The sequence below is a fragment of the Zerene cesonia genome, chromosome 24, assembly GCF_012273895.1.
Source record: "Zerene cesonia ecotype Mississippi chromosome 24, Zerene_cesonia_1.1, whole genome shotgun sequence".
In the NCBI taxonomy this organism is placed as follows: Eukaryota; Metazoa; Arthropoda; class Insecta; order Lepidoptera; family Pieridae; genus Zerene; species Zerene cesonia.
In genome coordinates this window covers 2,801,175-2,821,670 of record NC_052125.1, presented here as the reverse complement: position 1 = coordinate 2,821,670, position 20,496 = coordinate 2,801,175, and the positions used below count along the sequence as shown (strand labels likewise).

The 20,496-nt window shown below is 38.2% G+C and overlaps 1 protein-coding gene across 1 annotated transcript in view; it reads left to right on the top strand.

Annotated features, from left to right (window-relative positions):
- The window catches only part of LOC119836391 (transcription factor CP2), a 42,618-nt gene that overhangs the window by 4,972 nt on the left and 17,150 nt on the right, over nucleotides 1-20,496 (top strand). The window contains exons 2-12 of the mRNA XM_038361698.1: nucleotides 10,283-10,394; nucleotides 11,053-11,170; nucleotides 12,444-12,531; nucleotides 13,649-13,744; nucleotides 14,987-15,080; nucleotides 15,798-15,942; nucleotides 16,948-17,049; nucleotides 17,769-17,876; nucleotides 18,745-18,879; nucleotides 19,554-19,673; nucleotides 20,350-20,420. Coding sequence (XP_038217626.1) covers nucleotides 10,283-10,394; nucleotides 11,053-11,170; nucleotides 12,444-12,531; nucleotides 13,649-13,744; nucleotides 14,987-15,080; nucleotides 15,798-15,942; nucleotides 16,948-17,049; nucleotides 17,769-17,876; nucleotides 18,745-18,879; nucleotides 19,554-19,673; nucleotides 20,350-20,420 — 1,189 coding nt within the window. The remainder of the gene's footprint in view (nucleotides 1-10,282; nucleotides 10,395-11,052; nucleotides 11,171-12,443; nucleotides 12,532-13,648; nucleotides 13,745-14,986; nucleotides 15,081-15,797; nucleotides 15,943-16,947; nucleotides 17,050-17,768; nucleotides 17,877-18,744; nucleotides 18,880-19,553; nucleotides 19,674-20,349; nucleotides 20,421-20,496) is intronic.

Sequence of the window (20,496 nt, the reverse complement as noted above, 5' to 3'; positions counted from 1 at the left end):
TCTTTTTATTTTTCTATTTTTATGTATGTATGTGTGTTTGTGTGTGTTAAAATAAATTGATCTTTCTTTCTTTCTTTCAAAAGTTAGGATTATCGTGTCACAGAAAGGAGGTGCGAACAGGTTATCCTACTAAAAATTATAAATGCGAAAAACTTGTAAGGATGTGTGCGTTTGTTACTCTTTCACGCAAAAACTACTGAACCGATTGCAATGAAATTTGGTACGTAGACAGCTGGACAACTGGAATAACATATAGGCAAATTTTTATCCCGATATTCCTACGGCATACGGACTACGGACGGGTGTTATTTGAAATAACGGCTCTGATATTATATAAGGAAATTATAGATTCATTTGTATGTTTGTAAAGTAATAGTAGAATACTAAATTTTCTTTTTCTAGTATATAGTTTTTGCATGAAATTTAGCTCGGAATATATAATTAGGAATTACAGTTTAACATAGTATTTTCTTGTGTTTGATTTTACTCGAGTATTATACATTTGGAAATTAAATACTTTTTAACGGATTTTAAACGCGATTTATTCATTATATTACTAACCCGACGTTTCGAACACTTTACAGCGAGCGTGGTCACGGGGAGACTGTGAGTTTAAAATCTGTTAAAAAGTCTTTAATTTCTAATCAAAGTTAAATGTTATTGATATAACATTACGTAACTGTAAGTTTAATGAATCGCCTCCAACCCAACCAAATCGCGTGTATCATGCCAGCCCCCTTATAAACCATATTACGTCTAAATTAAATTTTTAGTTTCATAGCATCGAAATGCTTTTATAAATGAGAATTTTTTTTGAAAGAATAGAAAAAATTCGGTCACGGGGCAGGATTCGCCGAGATTTCGGCTAGGCGTTGCTACGGTCAGGCAAGAAACGCGGGTTCGAATCCTGCCCCGTGATCGAATTTTTTCTATTCTTTCAAAAAAATTTCTCATATTACGTCCGTAGTGCGAACATTTCTATTTGGCCGTGTTATCACTGCCTTGATACAAGTTATTATCAGTAACGTTTATCATGACACGCGCTCGGTTGTAAAGTAATTTGTGTGTTTAAATAAATCGTAATAATTACAGTTGACGCGCGTCGATAGTTTATGTGAATAGATTATGGTTACATTTTCAGTGGTATAGCATTCAAATCCTATCCTACTACGCATGATCGTTTGTATTTTACACATGACTAGCTGTCCGCCCCGGCTTCGCCCGTGGTACATATAAAACCTAAATTCTCCCTCAATACTTTTATTGTATGACATCTAAAACTGAAAGAATTCAAAACGGACCAGTAGTTCCTGAGATTAGCACGTTCAAACAAACAAACGAACAAACTCTTCAGCTTTATAATATATAGCTGTCCATTTGAATAGCTGAATTATTGCGATTAGAGTTATATATTTGAGTTTCAATAATATCAAACGAACTAACTAACCCTTCAGCTTTATAGGTATACTGGTTTGGATGTTTCAATAAAGATATGTTACGGAACCCTATTTTTTCCCAAAATAAAATATAGTCTATGTTATTCGTGGATAATGTAGCTTTCGAATGGTGAAAGAATTTTTAAAATCGGTCCAGTAGTTTTTGAGCCTATTCATTACGACCAAACAAACAAAGTTTTCCTCTTTATAAATTATAATATTAGTGTAGACAAAAAGTTTGTAATCAAATTCTTCCGAAACAGATTGGCCGTTTTCTATGTAATTTTCAGTGAATATTTGGTAGGCCTGCGACTGGATTATAGACTTATTCATCTGGTATTTTATAATATTAAAAAAACGGCTGCGCCGTGCGCGCACTCCCGCGGGAAGACAAAGGCTCTACAGCGCATGTGCCATTCTGATACATAAGCTACATCACTGCCAAGTATCATCAGAATTTGTCCAGTGGTTTTCTCAGGAAAGAGTATCAAACATACATCCATATTAACATACTATCGCGTTCATAATAATAATTAGTAGGACAGGTCTAGTTGGAAGGACGGTGTCGTCGTGTCGATCTTGTTATGTTAATCCGTTAAATAAAACAATATATAGAATCAATTAAATACAGAGCTTTCGTAAGAAAATTATTTAATCCTAATATATGATAACTAGCTGCGCCCCGTGGTTTCACCTGCGTAAGTCCGTATCCCGTAGGAATATCGGGATAAAAAGTTACCTATATGTTATTCCAGTTGTCCAGCTGTCTACGTACCAAATTTCATTGCAATCGGTTCAGTAGTTTTTGCGTGAAAGAGCAACAAACACACACACATCCTTACAAACTCTCGTATTTATAATACTAGCTGCGTTTCAGCCGCGTAAGTCCGTATCCCGTAGGAATATCGGGATAAAAAGTTGCCTATATGTTATTCCAGTTGTCCAGCTGTCCACGTACCAAATTTCATTGCAATCGGTTCAATAGTTTTTGCGTGAAAGAGCAACAAACACACACACATCCTTACAAACTTTCGCATTTATAATATTAGTAAGATATTAGGATAGGATTAGTAGGAAGTAGGATTTAGATAAGGGTAATAAGAAAACCTCATATATCGCATTGTCACCGATCCTTGATAAGTTAAATCTGTCCGTTTAGAACGGGTCAAAGTCCAAAGGAGTCGGTAACGTACAAACATACGGTATACGTGAATTTAAGAGAAGCGCGCTAATAAAACATGATTTTATACCGGATTTGATGAGGATATATTCCATTTTAATTAGGTAAGGTCAATGTTTAAAATTATCAGTTAATATGCTATAAACCCTTTGCTTCTATGATTTTATAACCTAACTAACAGGAAAATTACAAATAGGAAACATTTGTTTTCTGTATGTATGTTTGTAATGTTTTCGCACACCAACTACTGGACCTATTTCAAAAATTCGTCCTCCATTAGAGAGCTACATTCACTGAGTCACGGGCGAAGCCGGGTCGGACGGTTAGTCTATCATAATTAGTGATCAAAATACTCGTATTTTCAGAGTATTTTCGTACCTGTGCCCTTTTTTATTAATAAGTACATTATAATTTGAGACCTTTAATATTATTCTGAAAGAATATTACACAAAACGGTTTAAATAAAGACCATTATTAAATGAAATAAAAAATAACATTCATTTCATTAGTTATATTATAATCGTATTTATTGTATTTTACAAGGGCCCTAATTCAAATACGACAATTTTATTCATACGGAACCGTCGGTGTCGCGACACCGACTCGTACTTGACCTTGATGTTTTGACTCCCACAATTTCATTATTATACTTTCGCACGGAAACAGTTACAAATATTATTTAACAGAAAAGTACAATGCAATGATACACTGCGCAAACAGGAGGCACATACGTAACAATTTACACACCTTCAAATATAAATCGAAAATTCGATCAACAATTAGCGTACATACTGCGTAACATACTTAGTCTATGGTCGTAACCACTTAGTATTATCATATACATATACGGTTAGTGATACCACAGTATAATGAGATGCGTACAGTAGTAGCTGTCTTGGATCTCGTGGGTTGAGCTTAACACGACGGAGACAATGTCGTGGTTGTCACAGTAATATAGTTAATTCAAATTCAAATTCAAATTAAATTTATTTGCAAGATTGTAGTTACAAATAAATTTCTGACTTACTAATGACGGAAACGTAGATTATTGTCAACATGAGATGACTATTTATATTCTCTTACAGTATTTGAATGTACCGTTTTTTAATATAATACATGTCGTTTTACATGACAGCTCCTTAGTAGTGTCCCGAGCTGCTAACATTATAGCGTATGTAGCTCGGGCTCGTTCTTCCCGCGTCTTGCCACGCAGAATTTGCCTTCCTTAACGTCATTATTGAACGACTGTAATCTATATTAGACTGTGGTACTACTAAGTATGGAAACGCGTCAAAGATGTGACAATGAATCAGGTGCGATATGAAGTTTTTGCCATGGAAAATAATTTAATTGGTACTTGTCCCCCGGGGACGTTGTTGACCATTTCTTGGACAATATCTGGAGCATGGCAGTAGGGCAACGCGAGCAAAAAATCAGCACGGCCGTGCCATCCTTTTCTCGAAGTTCAGGCCCTTTTCGAACCCCTACATACTCTGAAAGTCCAATTGGACATTGAATGTGATATTGGACTTTGACTTCCAATTGTTTTTAAACTATAGTCCTTCGGCCACCTGAAAAGTCACGTACATTTAATCTGAATTAAATGAAATGAGATCTTTATCACACAAACATACTTAATTAAATATTACAACAGTCAACCGAAACGATTGCTCGTTCAAATACACGGGTTGTAAAGGAATTTATGATATTAACTAGCTGCGCTCCGCGGTTTCACCCGCGTACGTCCGTATCCCGTGGGAATATCGGGATAAAAAGTTGCACATGCGTTATTCCAGTTGTCCATCTATCTACGTACCAAATTTCATTGCAATCGGTACAGTAGCTTTTGCGTGAAAGAGTAACAAACACACTCACATCCTTACAAACTCTTGCATTCATAATATTGCTAGCTGCACCCCGCGGTTTCACCCGCGTAAGTCCATATCCCGTTGTAATATCGGGATAAAAAGTAGCCCATATGTTATTCCAGTTGTCCAGCTGTCTACGTACCGAATTTCATTGCAATCGGTTCAGTAGTTTTTGCGTGAATGAGCAACAAACACGCACACATCCTTACAAACTCTCGCATTTTTTTTTATGTCATAGCGGGCAACTGAGCTGGTGGTTCGCCTGATGGTAAGCGATCACCCCCGCCCATGAACATTCGCAAAGGTAGTGCCTCTACGAATGTGCTGCCCGCTTTTATGGGATAAGGGAAAAGGAAAGGATTAAAGACTGGAAAGAAGGAATGGACTGGGACGGGTGAGGAAAAGGAAATGGGCCTCCGGCTCCCCCACTTACCGTACGAAACACAGTGGCATGCCACTATTTCACGCCGGTTTTCTGTGGGGGTGTGGTACTTCCCCGGTGCGAGCTGGCCCAATTCGTGTCGAAGCGTGCTCGACTACCACAATAAAAATATATAATTTCGCATTTATAATTTTAGCAGGTTTATCACCGCAGACACAATGTCTCGGGAGGTATTTGCGAGTATCACTGTTTTACTGCAAGCGTGTATCTTGTGTTAACAAACGTGATATCGTTTTATTGTTTTATAAAGAAATATCGCGGAGTTTTCGCGTGACTGCACCGCCTGCGTGTGTTTGCATTTTGTATATTCAGTATTTTGAAGCAAAGTATTCGTTTATTTTTGTTGAAATATAAATTTTTCAAATAGAACGAATTGAAATGCGACCACTCTAGAGGAGCCAGTTGTTTCTAACGCTAAAAGAAACGTCATATCGTTTCGCGCGGTAAAATGTTGCGAGGTAACTAACAAACGCAAAAAATACGAAGTCCAATTGAGAAACTCCTCCTGTTTTGAAGTCGGTTAAAAACATTAAATGATATGTTACGCAAGCGTGATTCTATTTACCGTGGGTACAACGATATCCTACTAATATTATGAATGCGAAAGTTTGTAAGGATGTGTGTGTTTGTTGCTCCTTCACGCAAAGACTACTGAACCGATTGCAATGAAATTTGTTACGTAGATAGCTGGACAACTGGAATAACACATGGGGAACTTATTATCCCGATAGTCCTACGGGATACATAGTTACACGGGTGAAACCGCCGGGCGCAGCTAGTATACTCATATTCGTTTCGACTTTCTAAAGTAGTGTGTGTATTTTAAATAACAATATTACTCCAAAAAGATGGCGCATCTGTTTCTTATTCAATATCGCCGCGATAATATGACTTATTAACGACTGTGTCGTCAAAATCAATATTATGTAATAGAATATAGCGTTGTCCTTATTTTTTCAAGAACTCTCGTTATTATATGGAGTAGTAGAAACCACAGTTAATATTATACTTTTGATTATACAGCTATACCGGCCCAATAATCTAGTTTTTATTTAATCTGTGTCTTTCGTTTTTCTGTAACAATGGTGCGTTGGGTGTATGCGTGCACGTGTATGTGTGTGCAATTTATCTATAAATGTGTGTGTGTACGCAGATGAAAGTTATAACTTCGTAAGGTATGTGTGTGTGTGTATTTAGATTTGAGCCAAATGCATTTTGTGCGTAAATTTAAAATATCTCAACGTATTATATAATAAATCTTAATATATTATATATATTATTTAAGGTGGTTTTCGGATTAATTTGTGAAACAAAGTGACATACATACATAAAATGACAATTAAGTTAAACGTCCTACTACTAAAGCCATACAGTGTGATGTCAAAGAGAACCTACAGGTGGACGATAAAATGTTGCAGTGTGTTCTGACAGTGAATTGAGAACTATCGGCTGGTGAAACCGTATCGTGTTTGAGAACAGCGACATCTAGTGGTCAGAAACAGCAGTTTGTGAACTGACCTGTCTGAACGGAGGGGTGCTGCAAGGGGAAGAGACGAAGAACGTGATGAGGACAGTTACAGTAAAGAACTAATAGAACACTTTGTTCTCTATTGAAATAAAGTGGTAAAACAGGAAACTGTTCCGAAAATAGCGTCATCTACCCGCCGAACCTGAAAACAGATAATTATTATCTTTATTGGTAACTACTATAAGTGTAAATTCGCTTTTGTAATCAGCGCCATCTATACGTCAAAGTAGAAAACTGTTATAGGTCCCGGCGATAAGTGTGAATTTATCTGAAAATTAACGCCATCTATCTGCCATACGTGAAAACAAAAAAACCATCCATAGACTGATATACATCAGTGCAAGCCCGCATTGGAAAATCAGCGTCATCTAGCGCCTAAAACGTCACCCAAAATGGTGGAAGACACGACGCAGAGCGCGGACCGCGTGTCAGCGGCGGCGGTGCTACAGTTTGCGGCGCGGGAAGCGCGCGAGGGGCGGAGGTTCGCCGAATTTGGCGCGCATGCGTTCGCTAGCATCACGTACAACGCATATGGTATCTGCTGTTTTTTTGTTTGTAATTTTATCATAATATTACGCTATTGTGTAACTAGACATTCGATGATATTTAGATTTCTGAGTAGTGGCATTCTAAAACCACAATTTAGTCGTAACATTTAGTAATTAACGCCCTATTATGAAGGGGCTCAGCAAATTTTATGAATGTTTCTCTTTCACACTTACAATACATGCATTCTAAACAGAAAGTCTAGATCAAAAAATGCTGATCACGATATCAAGTTATCCAAGTGTGGCATAATGCTATTATTAAAAATTTTACCTGTATCATCAATATACAAAAAACACTGATTTGAAAATGATTAAAACGGATAATGATGGGTCAACTTATGAGACGATCACCGCTGGCCATAGCATTGACAAAGCTATGAGTTTTATTAACCTAGTTTGTTACTGGCATTGTTTGTTTATGAGAGGCGTAAGATACAGACCATGTATATGGGGTATGGGGTATAGGACAGATGATGTACATCTATTTCACTGATCCATTTTCTTTACGGACAAGTAGGTGATCAGCCTTTTGTGTCTTGCTAGACCTAGACAATTTTTTTGTGCGTCCCCACCGGGAATTGAACCCAGGACCCCTCGGTTCTACGCTCACGCGCTAACCACTGTACCAAAGAGGCGGTCAATTCCTGAATAATGGCGCAATAATAATTGTACGCAGTGACGGTTATCTTCTATCTCGATGCAACATCAGAGCAATGGTCGATATTCGGGGCATGGTAGTTTGTGAAATACTTAATTAGGTCGATAAAGCTTTATCTAAAAAACGAAGTGAGTTAAAGAGAAACGTCTTTGTAATTTTTAAAACCACCATATGTTTAAAAATTGTGTATAAAAATTTGTATGAATTCAGGTGTTGGATCATATTATAACCTGGTCTGCCCAAAGCGCGATATAACCTATTAAAATGTTAACCGATGTTCTGAAAAATGAAGGAGGTTATGGTTTTTCGTAAGTTTTCAACCGATTGACGTGATTATTTATCTGCTTAAAAGGAAATTGTTCGCACTTAGTCTCATTTCAGATGGATTGCATCATCCCCACAGACACGTAAAATATTCATTATTAGCTGCGCCCCGCGGTTTCACCCGCGTAAGTCCGTATCCCGTAGGAATATCGGGATAAAAAGTTGCCTATATGTTATTCCAGTTGTCCAGCTGTCTACGTACTACAAATTTCATTGCAATCGGTTCAGTAGTCTTTGCGTGAAAGAACAAGCACACACACATCTTTGCAAACTTTTTTTAAATAAACTTAACGATTTACTTTGGATTCCAAGAAGATAGTGACACAATGTGACTTTGACTCCTAGGCACAGAATTAATAAGCCTAGACACTATCCATTCTTAATACATAAAAAATTAATTTCTTGAAAGTCCAATATTTCAAAAGGCAATCCTCAAATATTGGAAACTTTCTTGTTGCGTGTTCTGGCACGTGTCTACGAATAGAACTATATGAAACGATCGGTTATATCCAGTTATCGTGTTGCTTCGGGCAAAGTGCCCAGATAACACTGTAACTGGTTCACTATTTGCGAAACGATGCCGATAAGGGGGCATAGGTGATGCCAAGATGGCCGCTTGTTATTGTACAAGTTTGATTGGAGGAAATAGATCAGCAATTAATGAGTCATTAATTTGTACCTAGTGAAATTATTGATTTTGCGGAAGCTGGTGTAGGAATGTCAGTCGATGTTATGTATAGCTGGTGGAAAGTTGACCGAGAATTTTTCGCTCAGTGGTAAAATTGCCCTTTCTATTCCGGAGAGTTGGATTAAATTAGTTTGTACTGATGCTGCGATAAAAATTGGTCCATACTCTATGTAAAATCTAATTATCTTCTAAGTCTTAGCAACTTTTTTCTTTGAGTGACAGTATACACAGAGACTATTATGTCACTTACGTTTGTTCCAAGCAGGATCTCCTAAATAATCGATATTTTAAAAATACTTAAAAGACTTTTACACGTATACATTATATTATGTGTTGACTAGATGCTCGTCCCGGCTCCGCCCGGATATCAGGATTCCTCTTTTATTCCAAGGGAGCGTTTAACCGGAATAAAAATCATATAACCCAAGTCAGCTCATACCCTGTCTGTATACCAAATTTCATCAAAATCCGTTCAGCAGTTTCAACGCGATCAACGGGCAAACATCCGAACAAACCAACTTTCACATATATTATCAACTAGCGGTCTGCCCCAGCTTCGCCCGTCAATAAATGGGCTATCTATTGACATTTGTGCGTTCAAACAAACAAAAAAACTCTTCAGCTTTACAATATTAGTATAGATGTAATTCTCACGGTTGGTAACCATCGAAGGTGATTGGAAACCTCAATGTTCCGCACACACAATAACATCTCGATAAGGTTATCGTCTGCTGTGTATTCATATATATGTATCATATAGCATATATGTATCATATCATGTATCATATAGCATTTACGAGATGACAATAAGGCCTATAGAATACGCCAAAATTTTCCTTCCACATTATCGTTAAATTTAACGTTCACTATCAATCACCTATGCCCCAAAAATGTATGTTTTGATGTATTTGTGACGATTTTGCGATATTTTATAGCACGATCGAGGTTTGCAGTGTTAATTTATAAGATATAATAATAAGTATAGGAATAGTAGGTGAAGAATATGGCTGGGTGTGACCCAGAATCATTCACTGTGATAGTTTTAGAAAGAAAGAAAGAAATAATGTTTATTTAACACCACCACATTTACACACAGTTAAATTAAAATTAAAATTAAAAAGTTAACTTATGACTAAACGGTGTGGTTAGCACCACACCGTTTAGTTAAAAGGGTAACTACTCAGCATGTGCTACGCGTAATGCGCAGCGCTGATTTTCAGTAGCCCCTTGTTGTTTTAAAGCAATGGAACTTAAATTATGCAACGATTTCTTGAATGATGTGTCCAATTTCAGTAATACCATTATACATATCGAATTTACAATTATTGTCGAAAATCGATTTGATGGCAACTGATTTTTAATTCAGAAAAACACGGTTTTCTTTTAAAGTGTGTAAATATCACAGGCTCTTGATGGCTTGGCGCCGTTAAATTAAGATTCCGAGTGAGATAGATAGATTATAATCTAACTCTCTACAAAACTTCATACAGGTCCAATCAGCTGTTTTGCGTTAAAGAGTAGCAAACATCCATATTCCATACATTTAAAAAAACTTTATACTACCAGTGGGTATCGCAGCGAGTTTTTGAAATGCCCGATCTACCTTCCAGCTTCGCTCGGCGAGATGGGTGGCAGCGCCACGAGCTCGTCGTCATCACACATGTCGCCGGGCTGGCAGGTCAACGACCTCGACCTGGATCTACCCGGGGAGCTGTCTATGAAGTGAGTGTTGTTCGAAAATGTACCTTAAAATGACACGAATTGAATAGAATTTTCTGCCATAAAATAGCAGATCAACAACGATAGGGTCCTTTTGACTGAAATAATATATAAATACAACATAATTGTAATAATAGATAACATGTCAAAATTTTATTTATTCTTATAGCTTTATAACCTCAGGGAAAACATTACTGATTCAGCATAAATGTTACAGCAGAGACCCTAACGCTGCTGTTCTGTCAGCACCAGTTTATAAAAAAAAAGCGGATTAACTATATGGGAATATTAGCATTTGTAGATATAACGAATTAAATAATTCAGGAAGGAAATCCTTATTCATATAAATTGGTATTCAGTCATGGCGACTAACTCGAGAGTTTATTTTATAAATAAAGCATGTACGAAGCGTGCGGCACGAATTGGGCCAGCCCGCACCGGGGCTCACACCCCCACAGAAGACCGGCGTGAAATAGTAGAAATCTACTGCTACTACCGTGTTTCGAACGGTGAGTGGGCGAGCCGGGCCCGTTTCGTTATCCTCTCCCTTCCCAGTCCATTCCTTCCTTCCAGACGTCAACCCTTTCCTTATCCCTTACCCATTAAAAGTGCAGCTAGCTATGACATAAACGAATGTTATATTTCCCCCCTCCCCCCACAGTGAGGCGCTCCTCTCGCTGCCGTCGTTGGCAGTGTTCAAGCAAGAGGCGCCTTCGCCCACCGGCGCGGTGCTCTCGCCTCCCCGCAGGGCGTGGCCTCGCAGACCCGACGATAGACAGGTAGGTTCGCTTTGTGGTACATTTATGTGATACGGTAAGCAGACTCTACGAATGAAAATTTTATTTATACATACAGTCATACAACGTAAACGGACTATAAACATTCAGAATCGCCTGTTAAAGAATGCCCGAGCGGTGTTATAAAAAAAACATTGAAATTGACACCTTATTTCGTGGCAGTAAGGTTCAATCTCAGTCAATAATGTATCTTCTATACCTTTGCTTCGGACGATTTTTAAGTACAGATAGACGCATACAGATTCACTATTACTTTTGATTAAAGTATTATTGACTACTACTGTCAAACAACAATATAAAAGTCATTGAAAACTCTTTATACAGACAGGTATAGTCTATTCACGACTTTTCTTCACTCACTGCACCGACAATTATGGAAACGTAACAATCCGATCATATTTTTCTACATAATTCGTCTCAAATTTTGCCATGGGGTCATATTACATAAACGCCACTTGCGTTTAAATACATGTTACTGTAGCTGGAATCTGCGGTTTCACTCGTGCGGTACCCGGTTAAAATGTAACCCATGTGTTAATCCAGGCTATAATCTATCTCTCGACCAAGTTTCATACAGATCCCAATGGGTTTTTGTGTAAAACAGTAACAAACATCCATACATTCCTGCAAACTTTCGCGTTTCTATTAATTTTTTATTAGCAGCATATTTGGTCACTGGACATATCGGGTTTTGTCCTTAAATTATCTATTGCCTTTCTTATGACTAGCAACGAGCTGACGTGTCGCCTGGTTTAAATCAAACCACGCCAACCATACGCACCTACTCCGGAAAGAAGTGAATGTGTTGCGATCTTCAAATAAGGATTGGGAGTTTAAGTATCCTAAGCAAAGACGGAAAAGATGCCTTACTTTATAATCGGCTTTTCAGGGGCATATATATAAAAGAATGCATGTTATAAGCTTTATTCAGTTTAGGATACAATCAGTTCTCGTAATCGAACTTTCAAATTGAATTATAATAGCCACAATGCTTTGTATTTTTACACGCTTTTTATTAGCTTCACCTGTATGTTTGTTTGTAACCGACCTCTTTGGGCGCGATTTTAACCCACATTAAACGGCCAGATTTCGTTCAAACTTTGTAGATTTATTGAGGACCGATGACAATACACTAATTTGATAAAATTATTCCATTTTTCAATTTGCAAAATATGATAAAAGCGTGTTTTTTAGTTTTTTTAAACTATTATAATTTTATCTCTTTTTGTGCCTTATAATCGCTTTATCGCTGTAGATAAGCAACATGGTCATAGACAACCGGGAGCCGATGGATGAGGGCTGCCAGCCGTCGCCGCCTCACAACAATATGATGAGCCAGCATTGTAAGTATTTATTATATGGATTTTATAGCGGTATACAGAGAGACTACAGAGTGTGCGAGTCGAGCACGCTACGGCACGAATTGGGCAGGCTCGCATCGGGGAAGTACCGCACCCACACATAAGATGTGCGTGAAATGGTGGCATGCGAATGGTGGCCTTTTTGTCTTGTATCCTTTTTTTCACCCTTTCCAGTTCATTCCTTTAATGTCGACTTCAATCCCTTCCTTATCCTCGGCCTTACCTGGGGTACATGTATAGCCTAAAGCGCTGTGATCAAGTATGTACCGTGAAAGATTTTTAAATTGAACCGGCCGTTTCTGATATTAGCGCATTCAAACCTACAAACTATTCAGCTTTATATTATAAGTATAGAAATAGTGGTATTAGTGTAGAGACTTAAACGGAGTAATTAATCATGAACTGACCTTGACAATTTTCCGGATGTTAATTTTTATTTAAAATTTAACCAATTTCAAAATAAACCGGAATAATATGTCTCGTCCATTTATTTATAAACCTATTTAAAATTTGAATAGCAACAGGTTATATGTCTACATCGTGTATGCATATATCAAAATTGTCCGTTTTTCTGGTGATTGTTAGAACTGAGAATATGTTTCAAAGCAATGTGTGTCGTAAAGCGTTAGCGAGAGGGTCGAATTTGACTGTAGCACGAACGTAGTAATAATCTCTTTGAATAAATATAGTTTAAAAAAAATCGCTTCTTACTTTATATATCAGTTTTTGAAAAGCGGAGCCATATTGTTGTGTTGTTAATTAGTTGATTCCTAGATTTCTTTTCGTTGATTTTTGTATTAAACTAGCGGTCCGCTCCGGCTTCGCCCGTGGAACAAATATAGCCTATAGCCTTCCTCAATAAATGGGCTATCTAACAATGCGAGAATTTTTCAAATCGGACCCGTAGTTCCTGAGATTAAAGCGTTCGAACAAACAAACAAACTCTTCAGCTTTATAATATAAGTACAGATAAGTGTAAATTTGGATTAATTTTTTTTTCACAGCTCAGCACAACATCACAGACCATAGAACACAGCCATTTCTCTGTTGTTTAAAAAAATAAACCGGAAAAAAAAATAATGTTTTTTTTTTTTCGCAGCCAGCAGCCCGGAGAGTATGCAGTGCCAGCCCACGATGCCGCCCGCCATGATGAATATGAATGGCTATCATTCGCCAAACGAGCACGACAATAAGAGTAATTAATTATCTGTTTTTATTTTTATGGTAGACTAGGTGCGCCCCGCGGTTTCGCCCGCGTAAGTCCGTATCCCGTTGGGATATCGGGATAAAAAGTTACCCATGTGTTATTCCTGTTGTCCAGCTATGTACGTACCTGATTTCATTGCAATCGGTTCGGTTGTTTTTGTGTGAAAGAGTAACTAACATACACATACACATACATCCATCCTCACAGACTTTCGCATTTATAATATTAGTAGGTTAGGATAGGACAATAATCCCTACTAATATTATAAATGCGAAAGTAAATCACCCAAACCGCTGAACCGATTTTAATGAAATTTGGTATGTAGATGGAGCTGAACTTGGGAAACAAGGTTCGGTTTTAAGTCTAGACCATTGGAAAGACTATAGGCTACTTCTTACCACGTCCCGTGATATAATCGACTTACAAACAGGCGAAGCCGCGAGCAAAAAGCTATTATAAAATACTAAAAAAATCGGTCAACAACCAGTCGCTCTCGCCGCACTTAGGCTTCCATACAAATGAGTTAAAGAGCAATTCCTCGTTTTGAAAGGACGTCAAAAGGGATAAGTTTGTATTGAATTTAACGCCATCTAGTGGTTTGAAATTACGACTATATAACTTGTACTGATTTTTAACCGACGATAAAGAATGAACGAGGTCGAAGCTCAGTTCGATTGTTTTTTTTTTCTTTGTTTGTTACTCGATGACTCCGCGGGTTGTCAACCGGCTGAAGTGATACTTTTTACTTTTTTACGTTTGATAGGAAACTGTTGTCATTTGGGATCAATTTTGAATCTTGGATTCCGATTTAATGGAGGGGAGGGGGGAGGGGGGGAGTGCTTCCCTATGGACGTCGGTGACGTTTTCGACGAAAAGATTTATGTATTTTAGTTTTGATATACTGATGTATGAGAAAATCAAATTGTAGTGAATATCAAGATTCCTGTTTTATCCCAAGGGAGCATTTAAGTGGGATAAAAAGTATCACCCAAGTCAGCTGACACCCTGTCTGTATGAGAAATTTTGAAAAAAATTGAGTAAATTTCTCATTTATAAAGCATTTCAATGCTATAAAACTAAAAATTAAACCCTGTCTGTATATCAAATTTCATCAAAATCCGTCCAGTAGTTAAAGCGTGACACACTTTCACATTTACAATATTAGTGTGAAGTGTGATACATAAATCATATTATGTTGCCGGGGAATTATATTTCAATGTCCATACATAGATGCAGGTCTCCTGATGTGTTCACCGTCAGCCTTCGACGGTTTCCTACAATCGCCGATACAACGCTCCGAGAGCAGTTACAAGGACGATTCGAGGTGTGTTACTTTCAAATCAAAATTTGAATTTGAATACATTTCATTGATTTGAAAATCAAATTCAAATCGTGTATTCTTTACGTAAATATTATAATACATATAAACCTTCCTCTTGAATCACTCTATCTACTAAAAAAAAACCCCATCAAAATCAGTTTCAGAGATTTAAGCATACATAGGGACTGAGAAAGCGACTTTGTTTTATGCTATGTACTGACTTCTGGATAGTTAATTTATTAAGGGAAGCTATCCCTACTCATATCATGTCCTCTACATGAATCTAACAGCGATCTGTCACAATATAAAATCTTATCAAATTTTGTGCAATGGTTTGTTCGTGTCATACCGATAGACAACATAAAAAAAAATTCTTTTTTTATTTTTTAGTTCAGTTTAGCAATATTTTTTTAGTGTACGGGAATGGTCTGTTTGTAACTGTTTTTGGATTATATGAACAGACTAGCTGCGCCCCGCGGTTTCACCCGCGTAAGTCCGTATCCCGATGGAATATCGGGATAAAAAGTTGCCCATATGTTATTACAGTTGTCCAGCTGTCTACGTACCAAATTTCATTGCAATCGGTTCAGTAGTTTTTGCGTGAGAGAGCAACAAACACAAACACAAACACACACACACACACACACACATCCTTACAAACTTTCGCATTTATAATATCAGTAGGATCAATAGAACCTCATGTACGTCTGTGCGCCGCAGGTTCCAATACGTGCTAGCGGCCGCCACGTCCATAGCGACGAAACAGAACGAGGAGACGCTCACGTACCTGAACCAGGGGCAGCCGTACGAGATCAAGCTGAAGAAGCTTGGCGATCTGTCGCACTCGAAGGGCAAGATATTGAAGGTGAGAGGGAATTTTTTTTTTAATTTTTTTTTTCCTTTCTTTTTCTTTTTTTTTTTTGTTTTTTTACACAAATGCTAGTTTGATTAAATGTGTCCGTTTGGAGTGGGTCAAAATGGAGCACGTGTCGATTAATATGTATGTCTGTACGTTTATATGTATGCTTGTATGTATTCTTGTGACTGGCACTCCAATAAGGGGCTACTGTAAATCAGCGCTGCGCATTACGCGTAGCACATGCTGAGTAGGTACCCTTTTTTATCATAAATGTGAAAGTTTGTTTGTTTGGATGTTTGTCCGTCCGGCAATCACACTGAAACAACTGATCGGATTTTGACGAAATTTCGTATACAGACAGGGTATGAGCTGACTTGTCTGATACTTATTATACTTTTTGTACCGATTAAATGCTCCCTTAGGACAAAACAGGAATCTTGCTATCCGGGCGGAGCCGGGACGAACTAACTAGACGTTAGCTATAAATCCACCTTCTTATTATAAGTTTGTAAAGATTGTTTGTGTTTTTTTTTTATTTCACCATCGGCAATGGAGCTGGTGGGTCGCCTGGTGGTAAGCGCTACCACCGCACATGGACATTTGGAGAGGCGTTAGGTCGATTGCAGATCTTACGCCTCTACAAATGGATTGCCGACTTCGATTTGGAAAGGGATTAAGAGAGAATAAAGGAAAGGAATGGGAAGGGTAGAGAAAAGGATACAGGCCTCCTATTTCTATTTCACGATGGTCTTTTGTAAGCGTGTGGTACTTCCCCGATGCAAGCTGGCCCAATTCGTGCCGAAGCGTACTCGACTACCACATACAAAAGTCTAGTTAACTATAAATCCACCATCTTATTATTAGTTAAAGATTGTTAGTAAGATAAATTAAATAGAGAGAAGAAGAGAACTAAGATTGTTATTGTGGTTGGTGTTAAATAAACAATCTGTCATCTATCTATCTATCTATCTATCTATGTATCTAATCTCTCTTTCTTTCCAATTGGAACAGAGCGTGATAAAGATATGCTTCCACGAGCGCCGCCTGCAGTACATGGAGCGGGAGCAGATAGCGCAGTGGCACGCGCAGCGGCCCGGCGAGCGGATCATCGAGGTGACGGGTTCAAAACCGGTTTTATATGTGAATTAAATCCGGTTTTATAGTAGAATTAAATTCGGTTTTGTTCGATGATTAAACTCGGTTTTATGTGAGATTTATACCCGGTTTTGTATAAGAATTAAAACCGGTTTTATAAGAGAATTTAACCCGGTTTTAAATGAGGCTTAAAACCGGTTTTATGTGAGAATTATCTATATTAATTGTATTGAAGTTGTGGTGCTTGTTTGAACGCGCCGAAACAAATACTACACCCTCTCAATTGTAATTGAACTACGTCTATATATATAAATTGCGTGTCACGTTGTTTGTCCGCGATGGACTCCTAAACTACTCAACTGATTTTAATCAAATTTGCACACTATGTGCAATTTGTCCCAAACATAAGAGATTGGATAGTTTATATAACTTAAATTACGACAAATGACTACCCGGGTGCAGTCGGGGAGCGCAGCAAGTTTTAAATATAATTCAATAAATATTTAACGCGAATTAAACTACACTAAATTTTAATGAAATTTCATAAATATAATAGCATTATAAATAGTATATAATGAATAAATCGACCCTTACAAAAATTTAATTTTTTTTTTTTAATTTTCTAGTGGATGTAAGAAGTAATTACACATACACATATAAAAACGAAGTAGACATAGAAAGACACGTAGACATATAAAAAAAAGATGGAATAATATATTTATCCCCCCCCCCCGCAGGTGGACGTCCCCCTCTCGTACGGCGTGACGCGCGTGGAGCAGCCGGCCGCGCTCAACGCGCTGCACGTGTACTGGGACCCCACGAAGGACGTCGGCGTCTATATCAAGGTAATAAATAATAAATAAAACGATAACATATGATATCTGCCAACACGCACTTGGCCAGCGTGGTGGATTATGGCCTGAACCAGTCCCAGCTGTGGGAACATATCTGGGCTGATGATAAATAAATAATAACTTACATACAACACAATATAATAAGTGTATTTAAGTGTGATATTTTGAACAATGTCTCCTATGCTAGGCGATGACCTGTGTTATAAGAGACATTCATCCGTCCGTTGTAACGAGTTATTTCAGTATAAGTATATGTAGGTAATTCAAAATACATTCTGCAAATAAAACTTGAAAAATGTTAAAATATATATGTATGTATGTACGAGTAGGAAAAAGGTGAGACACTACGAGATTTCTTTTTTACATGCACGAGTGGGTGGTTCGCCTGATGGTAAGTGATCACCACCGCCCGTGAACAGAGCAGAGGTAGTGCCTCTGCGGATGAGCTGCCCGCTTTTAAGGGGTTAAAGGACGAGGAAAGGATTGAATAGTCGAATGAAAGAATGAACTGGCAAGGATGAGGAATAGAAAACGCCTTTGGCTCGCGCCGGTTTTCTGTGGGCTGTGTAGTTCCCCGGTGCGAGTTGACCTAATTCGTGTCAAATTTTTTTTTCTAGTTTCGTGTCTCGATAACTCCGTGGGCTTTCCACCAATTAATATGATTATTACTTGTAATTTCGTTCCATTTTAGAATCTGAAGTTGATCCTTTCCCCCCCCCCCCTCGATCGTTGGTGACCTTTTTTTTGTATAAAATTATCAATTTACATAACATTTCTTTTCTGAGCCAGCCAGCCAGTCGATACAAATTAAACGAGTGCATAATCATAGATCTAATCTCGATGCCACTCCCGTCGCCAGGTGAACTGCATATCGACGGAGTTCACGGCGAAGAAGCACGGCGGCGAGAAGGGGGTCCCGTTCCGCATACAGGTGGAGACCCACCTCGCGAGCGACGAGCTGGTGCGCCTGCACGCCGCCGCTTGCCAGATCAAGGTACGCATTCTATTTTTGAATTTATTTTTTTTTTGATTTTTTTTTTTTTTGTTTTTGTATGGTACAAGGCGTTGTCAATGTTTTTGTATATATATAATGTCTTGTTTAATTGTATTACGAATGGTATCGTTCGGAAATATGTACGTTTATTACGAAATACGCCAATAAAATATACGTGTGAAACATACCTATTATTAGAGTTCACAAGTCTATTACTTGTCTGTCAGTTTGTTTATAATTACGACACTCAGCAATGCAAAGTATTATTAAATCCGTGCAGTGATTTTTGTGTGTAAGAGTAAAAAACATACATACATACCTAATTTAATTGCAGTAGAATAAAGAGATACAGTTTGTGAGCGTGTGTAGCTGGTACCTCCCGTCTGGTCGCATTTAAATTTGGTCTTATTCTGAACATTTGAAGGCAAATTAGTATTTTTAGTAAAATACACATGCGTAAAAAATTATATACATATATCGTATACATATGAAAGTTCTTTCTATTCTTATCTGTTTGCATAATTTTTTTCTCCTTAATATTTGTTATGTTTATAAGTACACACTTATCTAGAAGACTAAGAACGGAATATACAAAATTCGGGTACTTTATAAAAATGTATGTGACTTAGTTATTTATTTAGTTATTATAATTATTTCGTTTGTCTTTTAACCAGGTGTTCAAACTAAAAGGTGCCGATAGAAAGCACAAACAAGACAGGGAGAAAGTCATGCGGCGACCTCCGGCCGATCTGGACAAGTACCAACCCGGCTGCGAGGCCACCGTCCTGACCACGGTAAGTTTTGAATATCAGTCTAATCTGGGAGTCGAGCACGTTTCGGTACGAATTCGGCCAGCCCTCACCGGAGAAGTAGCGCACCCCCACGGGAGACCAGCGTGAAATAGTAGCATGCTACTGTCAATCCTCTCCTTATCCCATTCCCTTTAAAAGTGGGCAACGCATACGTAGAGGTAGGGGAGGGGGGGGGGGGTCGCGGGTGAATTTTAACAAGCTCCCGTGGTCCCTTCACTCAAGTGGCTCGACGGTTGGACCACGGCTCCATCCCCGGGGGTATCTATGCAAGAATTCCCCATTATAAAAAAAAGAGGTACTACCTCAGTGAATGTTCATGGGCGGTGGTGGTCGCCTACCATCAGGTCTCCCACCAGTCTCTGCCAACTATCACATAATGAGAAATGTTTTTGATCAAACAAAAAGAGGGTTATAAGTTTGACGTCAGTGAAGGTCTGTGATATCGTAGCTCTCAAACGGATGAACCGATTTCAATGCGATTTTTATTGAAGTGTTTCGTATTTGTAAGTTTTTCAAATTATCAACTGTTAATCTTAACCAGGTGGAGACAAATCGAACAAAGTAATACTCATTAAAATCAGTTCAGCCGTTTAATTATTAGTAGTGTAACACACATAGAAATTTTATAAAAAACAAAACTATATTATTTTGTCACCAGTTATCGAGCGACGCGTTGATGCCGCCACCGTCGCTGGTTACCGCTTCGCCGCCGTACTCGCCGGAAATGTGGTGAGTGAGAAAACCCGAAAGGAGAATTAAAATCATATCTTTTAACACACACACGCACGCACGCAAACACACACAC